General features: G+C 41.9%; 1 protein-coding gene across 5 annotated transcripts in view; it reads left to right on the plus strand.

Moving 5' to 3' along the window:
• LOC145353375 (rho GTPase-activating protein 6-like) overlaps positions 1–14,014 on the plus strand; it is a 554,657-nt gene extending 540,643 nt beyond the window's left edge. For all 5 annotated transcript variants that reach the window (XM_080204082.1, XM_080204083.1, XM_080204087.1 and 2 more), the window contains exons 10-12: positions 914–1,011; positions 4,693–4,955; positions 11,785–14,014. In XM_080204082.1, the coding sequence (XP_080060208.1) occupies positions 914–1,011; positions 4,693–4,955; positions 11,785–12,518 (1,095 nt within the window). In that variant the 3' untranslated portion in view covers positions 12,519–14,014. The remainder of the gene's footprint in view (positions 1–913; positions 1,012–4,692; positions 4,956–11,784) is intronic.
• The last annotated feature ends 11,037 nt before the right edge of the window (positions 14,015–25,051 follow it).

Here is a 25,051-nt window from a genome sequence, read left to right on the forward strand (position 1 = left end):
CATTATCCACCTGAGCGGGCAGGTGGTGGAGGTTCTCTGTTTAAAATCTGATTTGAAAGATGGCACCTCAGCTAGTGCAATGGTATTGCACTGAGATATTGGCCTAGATTATTCGGTCAAGTGTCTGAAGTGGGACTTGACCTTCTAACTCAGAAGCAAGTATGCAACTATTGAGTGTACTTCTATATGGTTAGTATGTTTTCCCTAACAGCTCCTCACTTTAATCAAATTTCCAAAGTAGTTACCAGCCAGCTTGTTTGCATGTCCTTCAATTTATCCATAACTCTCCCCCACCAATTTATTGATTTTTTTTTTGCCTGTTATGTTTTGTTACTTCTTGCACCATTTTTCCCTTTGGGAAATAGCAAGGACGTGTTAAAGGGATTAGGAATGATTATCAACATGTTGAACTGCACCATGAACACTTCTTCCATAGCCAATGTCACCTGGTGTAAGAGAAAGGAATGCTAGCCTTCATGACAATTGGCATAAGAACGCAAACATCATTCACCCATCTTCACACCTAATCGCACCAGATTGCATTCCTTGGCCAAGAGAGCATGTAAGCGATCTGATCTCTAGCCTCTGCTTCTGTAACACGATTGTCTAGTTGTGAGGGGACAGGTGAGACTGGACCTGGAATCTTCGACCACAAAAACTTTAATTTCTCCCTGTAAGGACCCATCTGCTATCTGCCTGGTGACTCTTGCAATGAGGAGGGGCAATGATGGGCTCAAACATGCATCTTGCTATGAACTATGTCTTCAAGGACCAAGCCACAAGAGTCTAGATAATTCTAAACATAAAGAAGGGTGAAAAGGCAATTGTTTCTCATGTTGCAAGTATGCAAAGTTTCATGCCAAATTTAGAGTACATCCTATGACTGTAATGTGTGATTTGCATTCTTGCTTAGGTACCCCCGGAGCTACAGAATGAGGTGCTGATGAGCTTGCTAGAGACAGATCCAGATGTTGTTGACTACTTGCTGCGGAGGAAAGCATCACAGTCATCGTGAGTAACTCTCGCCACTACTGGTTCTTTTCGAATCATCATGCTGCTTTTTACCATAGATTTCTTTCTACTGACCTCTGCTGTTCATATAGGATATCTGCAAACAAGAATGCACATCCAAGGCAGCAATTCAGTTATTAAGCATTAATCATTTGGAAAATCTCAAGAGGAAACTTTTGTGGTGAAATTTAAATATCTGCATGCATTTGAACTGATTTGTGCAATTTGAATGTAATCTGATTTTTAAAAGTTCAAACTGCCCCAAAACATCTCGTATGTCCTTCACTCTCACCATGCCAAGCAATGGCTTTTCCACACCATTCACCAACTATACATTATGGAACCAATGAACTTTATTGTGACACTGGAATGTGGAAAAAATACTTTTTAGATAGAGATCATTCATTCATTGCTTGCAATTCTGTCAGAAAATAATTCCTTTTTACTGCAGGCCAATAAAAGTGTCAATCAGTCAGACCCTTTAAAGTACCAGTAGTCAAAATGGCAAGTACTTAAAACCTGTTAACCTTGTATAAATATTGTGCAGTTGACAGCAAAGTTCAAGAGTCAGTGAAGCAATGTTTTCCCTAGGGCTCAGATAGTTTAACAAGCTAATGGGCTTCAGCCAAGCCTCGTTTTGTATTCTTGGCATCAAGCTAACAGGTCAGATATATTCATTCTTGGAATATGGGTATCTTTGATCAGGTCAGCATTTATTGCCCAACCCTAGCTACAGTGATAGTGTTTTTAATGCAATCAAATGGCTTGGTCGGTCACTTCAGAAGACAATTAAGAGTCTGTCACTTTGGTACAGTAAGAAGTCTCACAACATGAGATTAAAGCCTAACAGGTTTATTTGGTAGCACAAGCCACAAGCTTTCAGAGCACTGCCCCTTCATCAGGTTAGTGGGAGTTGTGTTCATAAACAGGACATATATATAGACAAACTCAATTTACAAGATAATGGTTGGAATGCGAGTTTTTACATTATCTGTACCTTTAAGCCTTGATTACCTGTAAAGACTTGAATTCCAACCATTATCTTGTAAATTAAATTTGTGTCTATATATGCCCTGTTTGTGAACACAACTTCCACTCACCCGATGAAGGGGCAGTGCTCCTAAAGCTTGCGGCTTGTGCTACCAAATAATCCGGTTGGACTTTAACCTGATGTTGTGAGACATTTTTCTGTGCTTACCCCAGTCCAACTCAGGCATCTCCACACTTTGGTGCAGCACAGGAGACACATATTGGCCCACTTGGGTGAGGACAACATTTTATTAAAATGGTTAGTCCCCGTATGGCACGTTTACTTATGTTATTTAATGGTCACTTGATCTCATGGTTAATATGCATGAACTCCTCCAACCTCGGGGAAAACCATCACCTACCTACATGAACGTAGCATTTTGTTTTATTTCTTATTCTTGGTCAATGGCAAATTTGACAATTTAGTAGCAATTTGAATTGGTTGGAGGCATTTATTTGCTATCAATCCATATCCATTGTCCAACCTGTGCAACCCTTTACAGCAGCTGAGGGAGGATAATTTTGTTCCATTGATTTACTCTGGATTGGAATAAAAAAAATGAAAGCCAAAACCAGAGTTGATTCAAACGAACAAATTACCTCAAAACAGATACAAAAAAAACTAATAGAATCACTGCAGTGCAGAAAGAGACCATTCGGTCCATCATGTCTGCACCGACCAGAATCCCACCTAGACTCTATTCCCCATAACCCTACTTATTTACCCTGCTAATGCCCTAACACCAAGGGAATTTAGCTTGGTCAGTCCACCTAACTTGCACATCTTTGGACTGTGGGAGGAAACCAGAATATCCAGAGGAAACGCATACAGGGAGAACATGCAAACTCCACACAGACAGTGATCCAAGCTGAGAATCGAATCCGAGACTCTGGCACTGTGAGGCAGCAGTGTTAATCACTGTGCCACTGCTCCTTCCTGCTTAACTCCCCACTACACCTTCCCGCGCCCCCCCACCCAAAACCACCACCTCCTTAGGATGTTGGCATTTACCCCCTGGCTAGATTAATAAAGCAAAGAAGGTTAGACTTCAGTCATACAGAGCCTTGGTGAGACCCTGTCTTCAGTACTGTATTCAGGTTTGGAAGAATATAATGGCCTTGGAGGAAGTGCAGTGCAGATTTGCAGAGATAAACTATGAGGGAGGAAATTTAAAATGTCGAACTGATTCAATAAGGTAGGCATGGTGAAGTATCTCTTCTGGGTGAGGTATTGAAAATGAGGGAATGTCATCTTAAAAATTGGAACTAGGCCATTTAGGAATGAAATCACAAAGTACTTTTTCAAATGAGATATAGTAGAAATCAGGAATTCTTTTCCCATTAAAGGACTGCAGATACGCAGAAATATCTAAAAGATTTTTGGTTGGTAAGGGTTTTAAGATATATGGAACCAAAGTGGGTAAATGGAGTTGAGGTACAGATCAACCACGAACAGCTTTGAAGGTTGAATGTTCTCATCTTTTGATGTGAATGGAAGGATATAAACTTGTTTTTCCAGATGGATGGCTTTGATTGGGCCTTTCGCCTTGTAAGAATGAGTTTTGATTTACAGACCTCAAATTATTAAGGAAAGGATAGAAGTTACTCGCATAGTAATCAATATGGATGTTTTACTTAACAGTCCAAAATTAACAATTTTTGAAATTATATGACCATGTAATTGGTAAATTTCTGATTGTCAATTAACAACTCTAGTCTTTCACCTCAAGGGTGTGGATTGAGATTCAGTCCAGAATCAGAGTGAAATTTTCCTCTCTGTTCTTTGCAAAGGTCCCAAGTGAAACTGAATCATCCCTGCCCCTCGTGCGTGGGAAGAAGCAAGTCACAATTCTTCATGATGTATAATTATGGATGGGAGTTTGTGATTAACTATTATAATTAAGCCATCCAATTATAATGGATTTGTCCATATGAGAGACAAAACCAAGAGCTTTTAGCGAATTTATTGATTATGCAACTGCTGCGTACAACTGGTGATAGGTGGACTGATAGGAAAAATACACAAGGTTCAGATTTTTAACACTGATGAGCTCAAAAATAAACAAAGGTCTTCCTGTTAGAGAAAGAAAGTAAAAACTTGCATTTATTGGGCACCTTTATTGATCTCAGGACATCCCAAAACAGTTCATAAGAAATGAATTAGTTTTGAATTGTAGTTATGTGGATAATGTGGATAAACTTGGCAGGCAACATTCCCACAGCAAGATCCCGCTGGCAATGGAATGAATGACCAGAAAATTTGTGTTAGTCATGTTGGTTGAAGGATAGATATGAACCAAAACATGGGAAGATTTCTCTTGTTCATCAGTGAATTATGCCACAAAATCTTTATGCATACCTGAAACAGTGCTTTGTTTAAAAACTCTTAACTCTGGAAAGAAATGGCACAATGGATTATGCACTCCAAACTCTAAAGTGGGTCTTGAGAGGGCTGATCTTCTGACCAAAAGGCTACAGTGCTACCCGCGGAACCATGGCTGACAGCTTGGTTATTTGTTACCTGTTGAACCATGGCTGATGTCTTGGTTATGTGTAACTTAGTAATGTGCTTTAAATTCATATAATGAGCATGCGGCACATGGTTTGGTGAGATTGAATTCACTAAAATCTGATGTGATCATCTTTTTGCAGGAATCCAGATCTGACAAGAGCAGAAGTCTCCTATTCTTTGGGAGGAAGACACTCCTCTACTGACTCTAACAGAATCTCAAGTGGAGAAGTCTCACCCTATGATAATAACTCTCCAGTGCTCTCTGACAGGCTGTTAATGCAGAGGACAGATGACCTCAGCCCTGGTTCTGAGAAACTGTATAAAGTTCCTGAACAATATGCCTTAGTTGGACACTTAAAATCCAAATCTGGGGATAGCTCTCCAGTTTTATGTCCTGAGAAAGGTACAGTTGTACTTTGAATGCACTTATCCATTTCTTCACTCTTTGAAATATTAGTTGTAATAATTGTGACATTAGAGATTGTAACAGAATTATGTATTATTTGTCTTAAGATTTAGCTAGGCACTGGCATCTCTCATTTCATTGTGGTATCTAAGAGTTTAAAAACGTGCTTCACCTGCCAAAACCTAGTGTAAACTCAATGCAACTGCTGCCCCTTTTTTTGCAATTAGTTGCCTGAGGGAGGGAACCAGCCATCCAGTTATAATAGATTTGTTAAAATATGTGTTTAATTGGCAGTTCTTACTTAGTTGAACAAAAACATTGTTTTAAATTGACTTTGTCTCAATCATTTTCAGGACACTTTTCAGCCTTTTTTCCCAAATCTGATAGCTTTGGATAGTCGTAGCAGGTAGCTTCTGTAGATGGTGAGAAAAGGAGAAAATCCAAAATGCTGTCACGTTATAATTTAGCTTGGCCATTGCAAACATTTTCTTTAATACATAAGGAGTGCTAAAACAATTGCTGTAACAATGTATATTTTGTTACTACTTCTTTATAAGCTTGGAAGTCAAAGGCCACCACTATAGTGGCCTGGTACTTTCCAAAGTTAGACAATCTGATATTCGGAGCTGAAATAGAATGAATCTGTGCATGCCCTAGAGGGAATGGAGGCTAAACAAAAAGTTAAGTTTTCTTGAAAAGAATTCTTACCTAAATGTGCAGCCATAATGGGTAGGAGTGTTCTTCCCAGCTGCACTGCAATGTCTGAGACCATTATCACTGTTGCCACTTCCCTCTCTCACCATCACAAACAATCCGCCTAATTCTTTAAAAAGCAGTAATTGTTTATATTATTACAGCAATTTGATACACAGTGACAAAAAAGACTAATGTTAATTTCCACGTAACCATTTTGCTCTAAATATGACCAAATGAAAATCAACTACCATACGAGGGAAAAAGTATTTCTGAGGACAAGCTAATCAGTCTAAAGGAATAAAAAAGTGACTTTGCAGCACTGATAAACTATTTCTTAGCATTACTTTACATTAAGGAATCTGATTGAGTAAGTGAAGAAGAATTGTTTCCATTGACGTGATTGTTGGTAACCAGAAGTTCCAGACTGAAGATATTGAGGAAGGAGGAATATTTGATACACAGCAAATTTTTATGACATGGCATGTATTGCCTGAAAGTATGGTGGAAACAAGATTCAGCAGTAACTTTGCAAAGCAGATTAGATATATAATTGAAAAAGAAAGAAGTGCAAGGCTATAGGGAATGATCATTGGAGTTGAACTAATTGGGCAGCTCTTCCAAAGAGCTGGCACAAGTACTAAGGCCTCCTTCTTTGCTCCATGACTCTCGATTCTTTAACTAATCATGTTAGAGCTATAGGGTTAATTTTCTGCTCTTGGTCAGGTGCCATATTTACACAGCGACAACACTGTAAACTTGTATCTTTGACCTGTGCTTCTGGCTGAAAGGATGGAATTGAGCCATTTTCACCATGGTTGAATGGCATTATCACTCATGACTATTGAAGTTGCAAGGAACGATTCTGCAAAATATTTTTGGAGAAACCATAACATCTCACGTTGTTTTCAATGTTCGTGTCAGTTTATATTCTGCATGCTTGTCAGATAATGTGATTTAATCATGGAACCACGCACAAGTCATTTGGCAGCAATTGTTGTGTCCCTCTTCAGAGAGGAAACTAATCCAAACAATTCTAGGCATATGTGTGAAATGTCTCAAAGAGGTTGTAATAAATCAGTGTGTACTGAGGAAGCTTAGAGAACATTTCTGAATATTCCCATTTACAGTAGATGAAATGGGCAGTGATATAATCTTGCAAACTGGTCAGCAATGTAGCATTTTAGTGACATCTGCATGTTACCGTTTTTCCATGCCCTCTGGCTGCCTTTAGCTACATTTGAAGCAAATATTGTTTTCTTGTTGCTGCATGCCAATGTTGCTTCTTGTTCCAATCATCATTTAGTGCTAACACTCGTGTGCCTCAGAATCAGAAGATTTGGGTTCAAGCCTCTCACCAAGGACTTGTGCACGTAATCCTGCCTGGCACTTTGTGTAGTACCAAAAATATGCTGCCTTTCAAATGAGACATTGTACTCACAGGTGGATGACAGAGAAGAATAGGGGAGTTCGCTTCCCTGCATCCTGAGGCCAATATTTATCCCTTAGCTAACATGAACTAAAATGTAATTTAGTCATTATTTCATTACCTTTTGTGGGTCCTGACTGTATTCAAATTGGCTCTTGTGTTTCCCTAGATTGTAACATCAACTGCTTCAAAAGTACTTTCTTGGTTTTACAGTACTTTAAGGAACATTCTGAGGCTGTGAAAGGTGTTATAAAAATGCCCTTCATTTTCTTATTACAGTAATGTCTTGGCATGTTAAGCAGACAACACCCTTTTAATTCCTGGTCCACGCACATCGATGTTGAAACACAACAAAAGTGGGTTTGAGTATTTTGGATAAACATGGGTATAGACATGCAAAGAGGATTGTGGAAGCCCTACAGTTCAGAGGGAGGCCATTCAACCCATCGACTAACTCTCCGAAGGAGCATTTAAGCCATGCCAACCACCACCACCGCCCCCCCCCCCCCACTCTATCCATGAAACTCCTCATGTTTATCTCACTAATCCCCCTAACCTACACATCTTGGGATACTAAAGGGCAATATAGCACAGCCAACCAACCTAACCGGCACATCTTTGGACTGTGGGAGGAAAGTCATGCAGACATGGGGAGAACATGCAAACTGCACATTGAGAGTCGGCCAAGGCCAGAATCAAACCTGGGTCCCCGGCACTGTGAGGTACAGTGCTAACCACTGTGCCACCGTGCTGCTGTGAAAAAAGCACAAATAGGTTTTTATATGTGATTCTCTGGCTACGTTAAGGAAATTGATAAATCTGAGAGAGGGATTTTGATTTTGTGAATGGTGATTTAGGCAAAACATTGCTTATGCTTTGAAATGTGACACTGGTTACCTCATTAGCGAAAGGCAGTATTAGAATTGAAATCACATTGTGTACTTTCACCAGGATAATACCAGCATTCGGAAACTATAGTTTTAAAACAAGCTTCGAGTTATTGAGACTGGAGCAGGTAAGACTTGGGGGAGCTTTCATAGAAGTTTTAGAAATAGTAACAGAACTTAAGACATTAGTGTAAAAGGAACAACATTAGCTCTATCTGAACACCTCTCCCAACACTTATTTCAATTGACTTCAAACAAGGAAAAGTGAGAATGGACCAGGCAGGCAACAGGCGATTCTGGTCATTTGTTCTGCATATTATAGACTAATGATAAATTTCTTCTATTGTGAACAGAAGGACAAGTGAAAATATCATAGTTCAGAAGGGGAGAAAAATATATGCCACCAGAGACCCAAACTTAAACTTGTGCAATCGGTAGTAGGGATTAACGTTAATGAGACTTGAGAGGCTTTTTTAAACCAGGCATCAAGGTATAAAAATAACAGGGTTGTTGTGGTGGGAGATTTTAACTTCCCCTGTATTGACTGGGAATCACTTAGTGCTAGGGGCGTGAATGGGATAGAGTTTGTAAGGAGAGCCCAGGAGGACCTCTTGAAACAATATGTAGATAGTTCAACTAGAAAAGGGGCCATACTGGACCTGCTGGTATTGGGAATGAGCCTGGCCAGATGGTTGACATTTCAGTAGGGGAGCAGTTCGGGAACAGTAACCACAATTCAGTAAGCTTTAAGATACTAATGGAAAAATATAGTCCTCAAGTTAAGATGCTGTACTGGGGGAAGGCCAATTGGAACAATATTAGGCAGGAACTGAAGAATGTAGATTGGGGGCAGATGTTTGAGGGCAAATTAATACTTGGCATGTAGGAGGCTTTCAAGTGTAAGCTGATAGGGATTCAGGACTGGCACATTCCTGTAAGGATGAAGGATAAGTATGGCAAGTTTTGGGAACCTTGGAAAATGATAAATATTGTGAGCCTAGTCAAAAAGAAAAAGGAAGCATTTGTCAGGGCTAAGAGGCTGGGAACACACGAAGCAAGTGTGGAATACAAGGAAAGTAGAAAGAAACTTAAGCAAGGAGTAAGGAGGGCTAAAAGGGGTCACAAAAAATCATTGGCCAGCAAGATTAAAGAAAATCCCAAGGCTTTTTATACATATATAAAGAGCAAGAGGGTAGCCAGGGAGATAGTTGGCCCACTCAAGGACAGGGGAGGGAATCTGTGCATGGAGCCAGAAGAAATGGGCGTGATATTAAATGAATACTTTGTGTCAGTATTCAACAAAGAGAAGGACTTGGTGGATGATGAGTCTGGGAAAGGGTGTGTAGATAGTTTGTCATGTTGAGATCAAAAAGGAGGAAGTATTGGGTTCTTGAGAAACATTAGGTAGACAAGTCCCCAAAGCCTGATGGGATATACCCCAGAATACTGAGAGAGGCAAAGGAGGAACTTGCTGGAGCCTCGAGAGAAATCTTTGTATCCTCACTGGATACAGGGGAGGCCATGATGTGGAGATGCGGGGTTGGACTGGGGTAAGCTTGTGCTACCAAATAAACCTGTTAGACTTTAACCAGGTGTTGTGAGACTTCTTACGGGGGAGGTCCCAGAGAATTGGAGAATAGGCAATGTTGTTCCTTTGTTTAAGAAGGGTAGCAAGAATAATCCAGGTAATTACAGGCCGGTGAGCCTTACATCAGTGGTAGGGAAATTATTGGAGAGGATTCTTTGAGACAGGATTTACTCCCACTTGGAAATAAGTGGATGTATTAAAGAGAGGCAACATGGCTTTGTGAAGGGGAGGCCGTGTCTCACAAACTTGATTGAGTTTTTTGAGGAAGTGACGAAGATGGTTGATGAGGGTAGGGCAGTGGATGTTGTCTATATGGACTTCAGTAAGGCCTTTGATAAGGTCCCTCATGGCAGACTGGTGCAGAAGGTGAAGTCGCATGGGATCAGAGGTGGCAAGGTGCATACAGAAGTGACTCGGTCATAGAAGACAGAGGGTAGCAATGGAAAGGTGCATTTCTGAATGGAGAGCTCTGACAAGTGGCGTTTCTCAGGGATCAGTGCTGGAACCTTTGTTGTTTGTAATATATATAAATGATTTGGAGGAAAATGTAATTGGGTTGATTAGTAAGTCTGCCGATGACACAAAGGTTGGTGGATTTGTGGATAGCAATGAGGACCATCAGAGGAGACAGCAGGATATAGATTGGTTGGAGGCTTGGGCGGAAGATGGCAGATGGAGTTTAATCCGAACAAATGAGGTAATGCATTTTGTAAGGTCTAATACAAATTGGAAATATACAATAAATGGCAGAACCCTTCAGAGTGTTGATAGGCAGAGGGATCTGGGTGTATAGGTACACAGGTCATTGAAAGTGGCAATGCAGGTGGAGAAGGTAATCAAGAAAGCATACGGCATGCTTGCCTTCATTAGCTGGGGCATTGCGTTTAAAAATCGGCAAATCATGTTGCAGCTTTACAGGACCTTAGTTAGGCCACACTTGAAATATAGTGTTCAATTCTGGTCGCTACACTACCAGAAAGATGTGGAGGCTTTGGACGGGGTACAGAAAAGATTTGCTAGGATGTTGCCTGGTATGGAGGGCATTAGCTATGAGGAGAAGTTGGAGAAACTTGTTTGTTCTCATTGGAACAATGGAGTTTGAGAGGCGACCTGATAGAAGTCTACAAGATTGAGTGGCATGGACAGAATGGATCGTCAGAAGCTTTTTCCAAGGGTGGAAGAGTCAATTACTGGGGGCATAGGTTTAAGATGCAAAGGATAAGGTTTAAAGGTGATGTATGAGGCAAGGCTTTTACACAGAGGGTGTTGGGAGGTTGGAACTCACTGCCGGGGGAGGTAGTGGAAGCAGATATGATCATGACTTTTAAGAGGCGAATGGACAAATACATGAATAGGATGGGAATAGAGGGATACAGTGCCTAGAAGAGTAGGGGGTTTTAGTTCAGTTGAGCAGCATGGTTGGTGCAGGCTTGGCTGGCTGAAGGGCCTGTCCCTGCACTGTAATTTTCTTTCTTCTTTTGAGTCAGGGTTTAAGAATTCTCTTACAATCATTCATGTGATTTGCCTGAGAATCTCACTGGGATCTTGGCACTCCAAAAGACTATGGCCAGAATTCTCCAGCCTTGTTCTGTTGCCAGTGAGAACAGAGAATTTGACAATTAGCCAAATCTCTGTTCACAGCAGCGGAACTGGAGAATCCCAGCTGCAGGCTTGGTCAGAGAATTATAGCCCATTTCTTGCACTTTTAAAATCGCGATCAGTTATTCTAGTTAGAAGTTTGTTTTTTTTTTAACTACCTCATGACATCTGGAAACTGAGCTGTGATGTTTCTCCTGCATCATAGAAATATTAAGCTCAGAAGGAGACCACTTGACTCATTACCATTGTGCCAGTCCAACTCTTTGAAAGAGTTCTTCACTTAAATCTGACCCCTCTGGCTAGCGACCTTCTTGCCAGTGACATTTTCTCATTTAATCTATTAAAAACCTTCATAATCTTGAACACTTCCATTAAATCTCCCTTCTTAACTACCTCTGAATTTTTTTGCAGAAGAACAGCTTCTCCAGTTTATCCATGTAACTGAAGTACGTTTCTTGTCAGTGAATAACAAAGAAGATACAATTACAATACAATAAATTTAAGGAATAAATGTTGTCATGTTTTCCAAATGCCATTTTCCCTCAGAACTCTGCACTGAATTTCTTTGGATACCACTTTATTGGAAGTTTGACATTGAACTCAAGTTGTTTCTTTTCCTTTCTCTTGTAGGGTCATATGGGGATATTTACCAAAGCAGTGGGTTACAGCAAAAACAATGTTCCCTGTCACAGGGAAACCTCACAGCAGACTGGCCTGTAGTTCAAGCCTCTTCCACTGTGTCTCTGGACAATGCAAAACAGCCTGTACGAAGAACTCATACGACTGCAAGTGTCCCTGAGTGCAGACCTCATGCTCCTGTGAGCCGTGTTTGCAGTAGCCCTCAAGTGGCAGGAAATAAAAAGCATGTGCAACTGAGTCTGGAATCCTTGTGCCTCAGACATGACTTGCGTTCCGCGGGAAGTGCAGAAGAAATTCCTCAGAAAACTTCGGAAACCTCTTTCTTGCACAGGAAACCATGGCAATCCCATTTTAGGCACAGAGATATCAACAGGAATGAGACTCGACCCCCTCCTCCATACCCCGGTCAGTTGAGAGAAAGTTCTCTGACTTCTAGTAAAGCTGGTACTCAGCAAGAACAAGCTTTGCAAAGACTTCAGAAGACTCTGCCAGGTTCAGGGGAACAAAAAGCTATGTCACCCACGCAGTCAATGCTCAAACCTGAGCAGCAAGACTCAGTTTCCTGCAACGATGAGAATAGAAGCTGGTCCAGCCAGACAGATAATCAGAACAATAAGAACAACTTATCAGAGCCTGACTGGGGGGAATGGCAGAGAGAACGATGGCAAATCTGGGAGCTCCTGTCTGCGGACAATGCAGATTCACTACCAGAAACTTTAGTATGATATCTTGAACTGCTCACAAGTAGACTCTGTTTAGACATCATTTTAATATTTTTTTAAAGAGACAAATCAAAATTCATCCTATCATTTACACAAAACATATTTTTATATTTGTGCGATATTTTTACTTTCTTTTACTTTTCAGGGTGTAAAACAACACAGTCTTTAACATGCTTATACAAAGTCAATGTGTCTGTCACCACCTAAAACATTAGCATAGGACAATACATTTGAATGTTGCTTTATGCATAAAATATACATGAAATATATAAATATCTATTTTGTGGCATAATTTCCATTCATTTTATATTTATGCATATGTTTGGTTCATTTTATGTTCAAAATCACATTCAGAGAGAAAATAATACATTTGGACTGCTCATACATCATTGCACTTATTTTGTTGGTCTTAATGACTAGTTGCAGTGTCAACAGCTCTATATTGTGTTATCAGCTGGTGTTTCTGTTGTTGTCTTTTAACAAACCTGAATATGTAGATTATAAGCCCTACTTGCCACTGACTAAATGAAATAACCACTGCAATATTGAAGTTTTAACTACTGTTGACTGTCTTTGTGGGCTGCCATTATCTTTTCTTTGACATTTGCCACTCTCAAATACCAAGCATCACTCCAGTGAATAAGTAACTTAGTTACTCTACTGCCAGTTACCATCGCTGTGTCGCTAGTCACAGGTTTTGTAACTAAATCCAGTTCCTCTCCCTACCCTTTTTTAGAACATGATAAATAAGATCAACCAGGAAAGAGAATACAACATCACAAATTGCTACATGGTAGTGATAGTTCAGATAACAACACACATGAGGTCATTGCAAGATTGATTTCCAGCCAGAACTGAAGTACCACTGAAAGCATAGGGAAATGACAAATTGTGTTTCTCATGTATTCAAATGAAGGATTTGCATTCAGTGTACCTTTTTAAAACAAGACTGCAAGCTATATTTTAGATTTAAATAATTGTGCCAAAGTTTTGAGTCACAAGCTCATACAATTCCATTTGTTTTATTTTCAGAAAATAAATGTTCATTTGTAAATTGTTTTAATTAGCTTAAAGGCTGGACTAGCAGCTGGCTATAATTGTGTTCATGTTTAAAATGTTCTGCCAACAAGAGCAAATATATTACGTAGAGACAAATGTGATCTAGCACAGTACATTGTCTTAAGCAGATAAATAAAGCTGTTTCTATAGCATAATCGTAAGTCTTACATGTGCCGTAAAGATCCAATTAAAAAGCATGAAGCAAGACTGATTTCTGAGTTTTTATAGAGTACAAGGAATACTGCAGATTATGAGACTGGAATTAACTTGAGCTGTCGTACAAAATGGGCAATAAAGGATTTGACAGCCTGTTTAACATGCCACACAATTTTCCACTTCATTGTAGTCCCTGAAAAAATAACAAGCATAAAACATTCAGTGGAAAATATGGAGGAATCAATATGTTGCGATATATATGTTTTGAGGCCAAGTGAATAATTCATTGTATGGCTTTAGCATAATGGTCATAATAAAAGGTCCTGTTCAAATTCATTCATTTAAACTTCTGCCCTTGTAATAGGTTCTGAATGATGACTCTAGTGAAAGTAACCAACAGCATGCTCAGTGGCTGTGTTAATGTGTTATAAAATAATGAGGGGCATAGACAAGGTAGATAGTCAATATCTTTTCCCAAAGGTCTAAAACTCCAAAAGTCTAAAACTTTAAGGTGAGAAGGGAGAGATACAGAAGTGTCCAGAGGAGCAATTTTTTCATACACAAGATGCTGAGTGTCTGGAACAAGCTGCCAGAGGTAGTAGTAGAGGCGGGTACAATTTTGTCTTTTAAAAAGCATTTAAGAACAAAAACAGCCCGGGAAACAGGCCCTTCGGCCCAACAAGCCCGCGCCGCCATCTCAACACCACCAGTCCCCTCTCCACCCATGACCTCTGTCTAATGTTTTATGGCCATCCAGATTGAGGGAAACTGATTTAGGGACAATTTATTCCTGCCAATCAGCCTAACAGCACATCTTTGGGGTGTGGGAGGAAACCGGAGCACCCAGAGAAAACCCACGCAAGCATGGGGAGAATGCGCAAACTCCCACAGACACCGGCCCAAATCCATGTGTCTGCACAGCAATCAGCGATAGTCACTGAGCTGTTGTCTTGCCCAGTATCTGGTCCAGTTTAGGCACACACTAACGACATGAAGCACTAGGCCAATCTCGAACAACCAAGAGCAGCCCCAGTACGACCCATCGCGTGTATGCCTCTCGTTGGGCACAAGGTGGACCGACTTAAAACCTGTGAATGAAAAGGGAAAAAAAAACATTATTATTGTACCACATCCATTTACCTTACCAGGGACACCCCAATGCTAAATGACCCTTATTTAAAGCAATCTCCTATATCCACGCATCTCCAAGCCAGTCATGTGCCTGTCTAAGTTACTCTTAAATGACTCTAGCGTGTTTGCCTCCACCACCTTACTTGGCAGAGCATTCAATACCCCCACTACCCTCTGTGTGAAAAACCTCCCTCTAATATCTGTGTTGTACCTCTCCCCCCTCACCTTAAGTCCATGGCCCCTTGTCCTGTGTGTCTCTATCATAGGAAATAGCTTACCTCTGTTTACTCTATCTATATCCTTCATAATCTTATATACCTCTATTAGATCCCCCCTCAGTCGGCAGCACACCACTAGTGACAGACCTCCAGCTAGAAAAGGACCCCTCCACTGCTACTCTCTGACTCCTCTTTGCAAGCCAGTTTTCTACCCATCTAGATACCTGACCACATATCCCATGAGCTTTAATCTTCTGTACCAACCTACCATGAGGGACTTTGTCAAACGCCTTACTGAAATCCATATAGATGACATCAACGGCTCGTCCTTCGTCAACCATTTTTGTCACCTCCTCAAAGAATTCTACCAGATTCGTAAGGCAAGACTTCCCCTTTACAAAACCATGCTGCGTATCCTTAATCAGATCGCAACGCTCTAAGTGCTCATACATCCTATCCCTAAGAATCCTCTCCATCAACTTGCCTACCACTGACGTTAAACTCACCGGCCTATAGTTACCTGGGCTATCCCTCCTACCCTTTTTAAACAACGGTACCACGTTCGCTATCCTCCAGTCCTCTGGGACCTCACCTGTGTCCAAAGAAGAGACAAAGATTTGCGTCAAAGGCCCAGCAATCTCATCCCTCGCCTCCCTAAGCAGCCTAGGATAAATGCAATCGGGCCCCGGAGATTTATCGGTTTTAATGCCAGCTAAAAGCCCTAACACTTCTTCCCTCGTAATCGATAGATCTTTCAATTGGTCTACCGCTCCCTCAGGACATCAAGCCCCTCTCCTTCGTGAATACCGACGCAAAGTATTCATTCAGGATCTCCCCCATTCCCTCTGCCTCTAAGCACAATTCCCCACGTCTGTCCCTGAAAGGACCGATTTTACCTCTAGCCACCCTTTTGTTCTTAAGATAGGAGTAAAACGCCTTTGGATTCTCGTTAACCCTACCTGCCAAAACCATCTCATGCCCCCTCTTTGCTCTCCAAACTCCCCTTTTGAGATCCCTCCTACTCTCTCTCTATTCCTCCAATGCTCTCTCCGTTCCCATTTAGATAGTTACATGGGTATGATGGGTACAGAGGGATATGGGCCAAATGCAGACAATTGGGATTAGCTTAGGGGTTTTAAAAAAGAAAGGGTGGCATGGACAAGTTGGGCCAAAGGGCCTGTTTCCATGCTGTAGATCTCTATGACTCATTGGCTGTGTTAATGTGTGATTTCATGCTTAACTAAACATAGTAAAAAGTCTGACAACACCAGGTTTTAGTCCAACCTATTTATTTGATAATATGCTCACAAGCTTTCGGGGTTAGCCCCTTCGTCAGGTGAATGGAGAGTTCTGGCCTCAGACAGAGCATATAAAGCACAGACAGTTTAGAGATTACTGATTAGAATGTGAATCCTTACACCTAACCTGCTGTTCAAGACCTGAAGTGGCTGATAATGTGAGTGGAAGGAGCACTGATCACAGTTTAAAGAGATGTGTATTGTCTCCAGACAGTGCAGTAAGTGAGGTTTTGCAAACCCAGGCAAGTCACGGGGGTTACAGATAGTGCGACATGAACCCAAGATCCCTGTTGAGACCGTCCTCATGTGTGCGGAACTTGGCTATCAGTCTCTGTTCAGCGACTCTGCGCTGTCGTGTGTCGTGAAGGCTGCCTTGGAGAATGCTTACCCGAAGGTCAGAGGCTGAATGCCCGTGACCACTGAAGTGTTCGCCAACAGGAAGGGAATAGTCTTGCCTGGTGACTGTCGAGCGATGTCCCTTCCTGTTGGCGAACACTTCAGTGGTCACGGGCATTCAGCCTCTGACCTTCGGGTAAGCATTCTCCAAGGCGGCCTTCACGACACACGACAGCGCAGAGTCGCTGAACAGAGACTGATAGCCAAGTTCCACACACATGAGGACGGTCTCAACAGGGATCTTGGGTTCATGTCGCACTATCTGTAACCCCCGTGACTTGCCTGGGTTTGCAAAACCTCACTTACTGTACTGTCTGGAGACAATACACATCTCTTTAAACTGTGATCAGTGCTCCTTCCACTCACATTATCAGCCACTTCAGGTCTTGAACAGCAGGTTAGGTGTAAGGATTCGCATTCTAATCAGTAATCTCTAAACTGTCTGTGCTTTATATGCTCTGTCTGAGGCCAGAACTCTCCATTCACCTGACGAAGGGGCTAACCCCGAAAGCTTGTGAGTATTATCAAATAAATAGGTTGGACTAAAACCTGGTGTTGTCAGACTTTTTACTGTGTTTACGCCAGTCCAACGCCGACATACCCACAACATGATAACTAAACATATGCAGCTTGCACATTGATGCCTTCTTGTTCCAATCCACAATGTCACCACCAAAATTTTTTCAAGAACTAGGGTACCTTGCTGCTTTTCCATCTATGTTTTTATATCTCTGGTTATAATTTTCCAGTCTTTTTTCAAGTCAGGTGGTGCCAGAACACTGGAAAATTGCAAATGCTAATTGCTCAAGATAGTTTGTAAAGATGAGCCCAGCAACTACAGCCAGTCAGTTTAACCTGGGTGGGGAAGCTTCAAGAAATGGGTTAGGTGGATTGGCCATGCTAAATTGCCTCTTAGTATCAGGAGACTAGCTAGGTGGGGTTATGGGGATAGGACCTGGGTGGGATTGTGCAGACTTGTGGGCAGAATGGCCTCCTTCTGCACTGTAGGATTCCATGATAAATGATAATTTGGGACAAAATTGAGTCACTTTGAAAAATATGGATTAATTAAGGAAAGCCAGCATGAATTTGTTAAGGGAAACTCATGCTTCACTAGCTTGCTTTGAGTTTTTTGATGTGTAACAGAGAGAATTAATGAAGGTAATATGTGTTGTGGTTTATATGGACTTTTAAAAGGCATTTGACAAGTGCCGCAATACTGACTTACAAGGAAAGTTATAGCTCATGGAATAAAAGGGATGGTAGCAACATGGGTCTAAATCCTTGCTCACTTCTCACTGACTTAATCCATCAGCCTAACCACTCAGTGAGAAATGATGGTTTGATCCTCTAACTTTGATTTTCCATCCAGTAAAGGGGAAACCTTAGCACTCTGATTTACCAGATTTACTCTGATTTACTCTGTTTACACCTCTGAAATATTGTAGTGTCTTCCTGGTCTCAAATTCTCGACTGCCGAAGTCCTCTTTACTGGCTCTAGGTCCTTCTTAATCACGTTATCATAGATGGCAGATTGTCCAAAACTGCAGCCATTGTATCCTGTCCTGCACGAAGTCCCATCTACCCAGGAGAAAGATCCCGATTCCCCTTTTATATGATTTGCTCAGCTACTGCAGGCGGTGGAAAGTTTCACTTTCTAACCATTCTCTGGATAAAGAATTTTCTCATAAATTCTTTATTGGATTTATGAGAGCTAGCTTATACTTATGGCCCTTATGATTCAATTCTTCCACAGGTGGAAACAACAGCTCTACCCCTACCCTAATAATGCACTTCATAATTTTCTATCAGGTTTCCTGCTGCCTTCTGTAGAGAAAATCATTCTGCCTCTTCGCTCTTTCCTAATTGTGGTGCTCCATTTTGGTATCACCTTTGTAATTCTTTTTTGCATTCTCACCAGTGCCTAACATAGGTTCTTTGTAAGTGTATACCAACATTTGGGTTAGGAACAGGAGTAGACCACTTGGTCCTAGATCTTGCTGTGCTAATGAATAAGATAATGGCTAATCTGACTGTAATCTCCCATCTGCCACAGATGATCCTTTACTCCCGTCTTAATCCAGGCCGAGTTCCAAAGATTCGCTACCCTCTGAAAGAAAAAAGTCCTCATCTTTGTCTCAAATGGGTCTTTAAACAGTGATCCCTTTATTCTGATTCTCCAACAAGAAACAACTTCTCCACATCCACCCTGTCAAACCTCTCAAGATCTAATATATTTTAATGAAGTCACTTCTTACTCTTCTAAACTCCAGCAGAAATAAGCCTAGCCTGTCCAACGTTTCCTTATAAGGTCCTGCCCCCATTCCTGGTATTAGTTTTGTAAACCACTGAACTGCTTCTAATACATTTACATCCTTAAGCGAGACTAACATTATATGCAGTACTCCAGTTGTGGTCTCACCAGATTTGATACAACTGAAGCATAAACTTCCTATTTAATTCCCCTTGCAATAAACAACAACGTTTTTTTATTTTTTCTAATTATGCATTGTACCTGCTTATTAGACTTTAATGACTCATGCATCCTAGATCCCTCTGCATCTCAGAACTTTGCAATCTCTCACAACATAGATAATGTGTTTTGTTTTATTCTTCTTGCCAAAATGGTCAATTTCACAATTTCTCGCATTATAGTCGATTTGTCAGATCTTTGCCCTCTCACTTAACCTATCTGAGTCCTTTTGTAACCTCCTTGGGTCCTTTTGTAGATTAACCCAGGAAAAGCGGTAACTGCAGGATATGTGGGGGCTCGAATTCCAAATCTGGCTGCCTTGTTATTTAGATAGGAAAATGCACAACTACCTGAGTCACTAGAGACCATAACTTTGAGGTGGATCTCACTAACTCAGCATGAATGAACAATAGGAGAAGGGTTAAAGCAACTGTTCCCTAAAGCAAAGGCAGGAAGCAGGATAGTGGCCTCATGCTCACAGCTATGAATGGAAGAACCAGAAGTAAAGATGAAAGAATACCAGCAGAAGAGGGAAGATGGTATAATGGTTGCTATGATTCTCTCTCACTGGAGAATTCAGCGTATATTAGATCTAATGTTACCTTATGTAAATGACAACTACGTTTGCATGAACTGCTTCAGCTACAACAGGTCTGGAGAGATTGGATTTGAGTTGAAAAGAATTAGACGTTTTCAGTCATTGGAATGTGTGCAGGAACGATTTGCACTTACACAGTGGCTTTAAAGTAGTAAAATTCGCCAAGATGTTTTATAGAAACATTATCAAAATTTGATCCCTATCCACTTAAGGAAATATTTAAGCAGTTCAAAGAGAGTTTTGAAGAAGGGTCTTAAAGGAATGAGAGACAAGGCGACAGGCCTAAAGGTTTAGTGAGGGATTTTCTGAGATTAGAATCTAGGCCACCACTGGTGAGCAAACAACATCGGGAATGTGCAGTAGGCCAGAATTGTAGGAGTGCAGAGTTCTTGAAGGCTTGTAGGTGGTCACAGAGCTGGTAAGTTATTGTCATGGAGGGATTTGAAAATAATGAAATTTCCTCAATTGGGAGCCAGAGAGTGGCTAGAAGGTAGAACTTGATACCACTAGCGTGATGGGTCAATGGGACTTGGTGAGAGTCAGCAGAGCTTTGAATGCGCTCAAGTTTACAGAAGGTGCAAGGTAGGAGTCTGGCTAGAAATGCATTGGAATTGCCTGGCTACAGGAATGAAAGATATGGTCGATTGTTTTAGCAGTAATTGAGGTGAGGCATGAAGGGGAAAGGCAATTTACAAAGATGGTCACAGGCATTATTGATGATAGAGAGGATATGGGCTCAGAATCTAAGCTCAGTATCGAATAGGATGCCCATCAACAAGAACTTCATAGCTTCTGTTTTCATCCAGCACCCATTCTTAGCATACGACCATTCCTGCCTGCAATTAGCTATAAGCACCTTGTGGTAGGTACCAGATTGAGTGACTTTGTGTGTATAGAAATACTAAAGAACATAGTGCTAGAAATAGCATGATCAATAACAGGACAGTGCACTTGATATGAAGTATGATGCCTAACAGAACATGCTACTTTTTGGAGCAATGCAATTTGTAAGGTCCACATGTCAGTTGTGTTCTATCCTTGGGTAGTCCTGGCTTAAGTCACACTTGATACAAATCTTCCACTTGATAGAATCTTCTGGCGGTTCGAGCTGTTGGGATTATCTGGTCCTCCTGGAGATTTGGCTGAGTGCCAAATTCTCCGTCCTTGTTTGCAGCAAAGCAGTAGGGCATGATCAGCCAGTATGATCGTGCTGATTTTTGAACTATTTAATAGGGAAGAGAAGCTGAGGTGTTTTTTTTTATCCTTTCTCCTGGTTCTTTCAAGTAGATTCACCTAGTTGAGCTGTAAGTGTTCCAACCACTGTGTAGAATGTGGAAACCTCACAGCCCATCAGATACAAGTACCCCCCACTGGACATCAATCTGATATTCAGGGCTGATGACCAGTGCCCATTTGCTGGGACTCTCTGGAATAAGGCCCAGTCAATCCTTCTGACTCTCAGGTAGATTCTACACCAGACTCAGTGGTTACGCCTCGAGTGGGGGAGTTTGCATGTTCTTCCCATGTCTGCCTGGCTTTCCTCCGGCTGCTCTGGTTTCCTCCCACAGTCCAAATATGTGCAGGTTAGACAGACTGGTCATGCTAAATTGCCCCTTAGTGTCCCAAGATATGTAGTTTATGGGAATTAGTGGGGGTAAACATGTGGGTGAGAGGCTCTGTCAGAGAGTTGGTGCACGCTTGATGGGCCTTCTACACAGTAGGAATTCTATTCATGTGTAAACTGTTGGATCCAGTGCAGCATTTGGAGACCTCTAGTCTCACTGACAGGTGGGGATGCCAGATGCTCATTCAGTGCACTTGGTCGATGCAGCTGAAAATCTCCCTTCTAAGATTTACTTCTGGTGTGTGTATAAGTTGCAACCAATTCATGAGTCTCTTACTTTCCAGCAGAGGGTGCTAAAGGTTCAAAAGCTACATTCTGTTATTCCCTTGGTCGTCCATAGTGTGGCAGCAAAAAGACACAGCTTAAGGTTTTAAGATTGAATTTACAATTTCAGAGATACAAATAATTGTTGTAACCAATGAATACTGCAGACTTAAGCTACATTGTTTTAGGCAAATTCATATTAAAATTTCAACCATCTGAAAAATGTAAATTTTACATTAAAGCTGCTCAATGAGGCAACTCTTCATTATTAATAAGTCAACAGCAGCCATCCAAGCCAGGGCACCGCCCGTATACTGAACATCTGACCTGAGTGATCCATTCCTGGTAACATCACAGACATTCACACTCTGTTAGCTGAAGCCATTGGACAGGCAGTTAACCCTAACATCAAACAATAACTGCTTTCCCCAGCCGTACAAATAAGAAGAAGGAATAAAGGAGGCAGCTAGTCTTACAAAAGTACTGATTTTACATTTGCTCTGATGGTAAACAGCATTTCAATAGACAGATTCAGTGATTCCAACTGAAAATGTTTAAATATGTGATCTCCCGCAGCATGAAAGTATGGAGGGAGAGAGACAACAGACAGTGTGGTAGAAACAGGCAGGTAGTGCAAGAGACCCGCGTGCATCCCACTCTGCAACCAGTACTCAGTTCTGAATACTGATTGAGTGATGGTACAACCGTGAACTGCAGCCAAATAGTCCATGGCACCATGGGTGGCTCAGCTGTCCGGAGTGGTTTGGAGGGAGGAAGTGCCAAGAAGACTAGAAGATCAATAGTGGCCGATGATGCAGAAGTTAGGGGAATAGCTGGTTGTTTCTACAGTAAAAAGTCTGACAACACCAGGTTTTAGTCCAACCTATTTATTTGATAATATTCTCACAAGCTTTCGAGGGGACAGCCTCTTCGTCAGGTGAATGGAGAGTTCTGGCCTCCATTCACCTGACGAAGGGGCTAACCCTGAAAGCTTGCGAGTATATTACCAAATAAATAGGTTGGACTAAAACCTGGTGTTGTCAGACTTTTTACTGTGTTTACGCCAGTCCAACGCCGGCATACCCACATCATGTTTCTACAGTCACAGACATGAATCCAGGACGGTTTGTTGCTTCCCTAGTGTCAGGGTCAAGGATGTCACGGAATGGCTGCAACGTATCCTGAGAATATGCCAGCAGTTGTGATCCATTTAGTTACCAACAACTTGTGCAGAAAGAGGGATGTGGTCTTGCAGTCAGATTTTATTTATTCATGGGATGTGGGTTTCACTGGCTGGCCAGCATTTATTGCCCATCCCAAGTTGCTGTTGAGAAGATGCTGAGCTGCGTTTTTGAATCGCTGCAGTTCACATGCTGTGAGTTGACCCACAATGCTGTTCAGGACAGAATTCCAGGATTTTGACCCAGCGATTGTAAAGAAACAGCGATATCTTTCTAAGCCAGGATGGTGAGTGGCTTGGAGAGGAATTTGCAGGTGGTGGTGTTCTCATATTTGCTGCCTTTGTCCATAGAACATAGAACATAGAACACTACAGCACAAACAGGTCCTTCGGCCCACTAGTTGCGCCGATCACATCTATACCTACTAAGCCATAGACCTATCTATAACCCCCAATCCCATTAGATCCCATGTACTCTTCCAGAAGTCTTTTAAGAGACCCCAGCGAGTTCGCCTCCACCACCACCGACGGCAGCCGATTCCATTCACTCACCACCCTCTGAGTGAAAAACTTACCCCTAACATCTCCTCTGTACTTGCTTCCCTGCACCTTAAACCTGTGTCCTCTCATAGCGACCATTTCAGCCCTGGGAAATAGCTTAAATATTTTACTAAATTTCAATCTTTCTAAAGAGCTTTGCCACATGATTTTCCCCCCGCCCCACTGAATACTAATGTCACGGTGACAATGTTAACACCAGGTATTTAAAAATGAGATCAGTCAAAGGAAACCACCTGGGCCACCAAGTATAGCCCCCAGGGTGGAGAAGTGGGGAAGGGGGGTGATGCCCAGGCAGTGCCCTGGCACCGTTCCCTGGCATAGCTGGGCACCTGACCTGGCATTGCCTTGGCTCAGGTTGGTACAGCCCCTGGTAATGCCACCCTGCGCCGAGAGGTAGTCAGGTTGATGATGCCAGGAGTGGATCTTCTGAGGAACCCCACGGAGGTGGTTCCCCTAATGTGTGTTGGGGGAGGGGCAAGTGAATTGTGGGGGGGAGCAGCCCGATACATTTGGGGAGGGGGGGGACGGTGTGCCCCAATACCTCCATACCTCCATGTTGTGTGGTGGGAGGGGGGCGGCCCCATTCTTGTGGGGTTGTCCTCTGTGCCCATTGGGGTACTGGTGATGGGAAGTTTATTTTTAGTAATGATCAGGGCACCCTTTCAAGATGGTGCTCCAATCAAAGTGAAAGTGGCCTTGCTGGCTCTATCAAGTCCTGCCCTACCAAAATCAGCAACTTCAGGAATTGTAAAGAAGAACATCTCCCTGTCTACATCAATGGGGATTTAGTAGAAAGGATCGAAAGCTTCAAGTTTTAAGGTGTCCAGATCACCAACAACCTGCCCTGGTCCCCCCATGCCAACACTATAGTTAAGAAAGCCCACCAATGCCTCTACTTTCTCAGAAGACTAAGGAAATTTGGCATGTCAGCTATGACTCTCATCAACTTTTACAGATGCACCATAGAAAGTATTCTTTCTGGTTGTATCACAGCTTGCTATAGCTCCTGCTCTGCCCAAGACCACAAGGAACTACAAAAAGTCGTGAATGTGGCCCAATCCATCACGCGAACCAGCCTCCCATCCACTGACTCTGTCTACACTTCCCACTGCCTCGGCAAAGCCGCCTGCATAATTAGGGACCCCATGCACTCCAGACATTCTCTCTTCCACCTTCCTCCGTCAAGAAAAAGATACAGAAGCCTGAGGTTGTGTACCAACCGACTCAAGAACAGTTTCTTCCCTGCTGCCGTCAAACTTTTGAATGAACTTACCTTGCATTAAGTTGATCTTTCTCTGCACCCTAACAATGACTGTAACACTATATTCTGCACTCTCTCATTTCTTTCTCTTTGAATGGTATGCTTTGTCTGTAGCGTGCAGGAAACAATACTTCTCACTGTATGCTGATTCATGTGACTATAATAAATCAAATCAAAGAACGATGGTGAATTCCATACCCCGAGATTCTCTGTACACTGAGTGTCAAAAAAATTTGGAGTGAAAACTTGGCTGAGCACCTGGAGAGAGACACACTGGTTTTCAGTCTGAACACTTTGACAAATAATGGTAAAATTCC

Source organism: Carcharhinus amblyrhynchos, chromosome 15 (genome assembly GCF_965287045.1).
Source record: "Carcharhinus amblyrhynchos chromosome 15, sCarAmb.v2.hapA, whole genome shotgun sequence".
Lineage (NCBI taxonomy): Eukaryota > Metazoa > Chordata > Chondrichthyes > Carcharhiniformes > Carcharhinidae > Carcharhinus > Carcharhinus amblyrhynchos.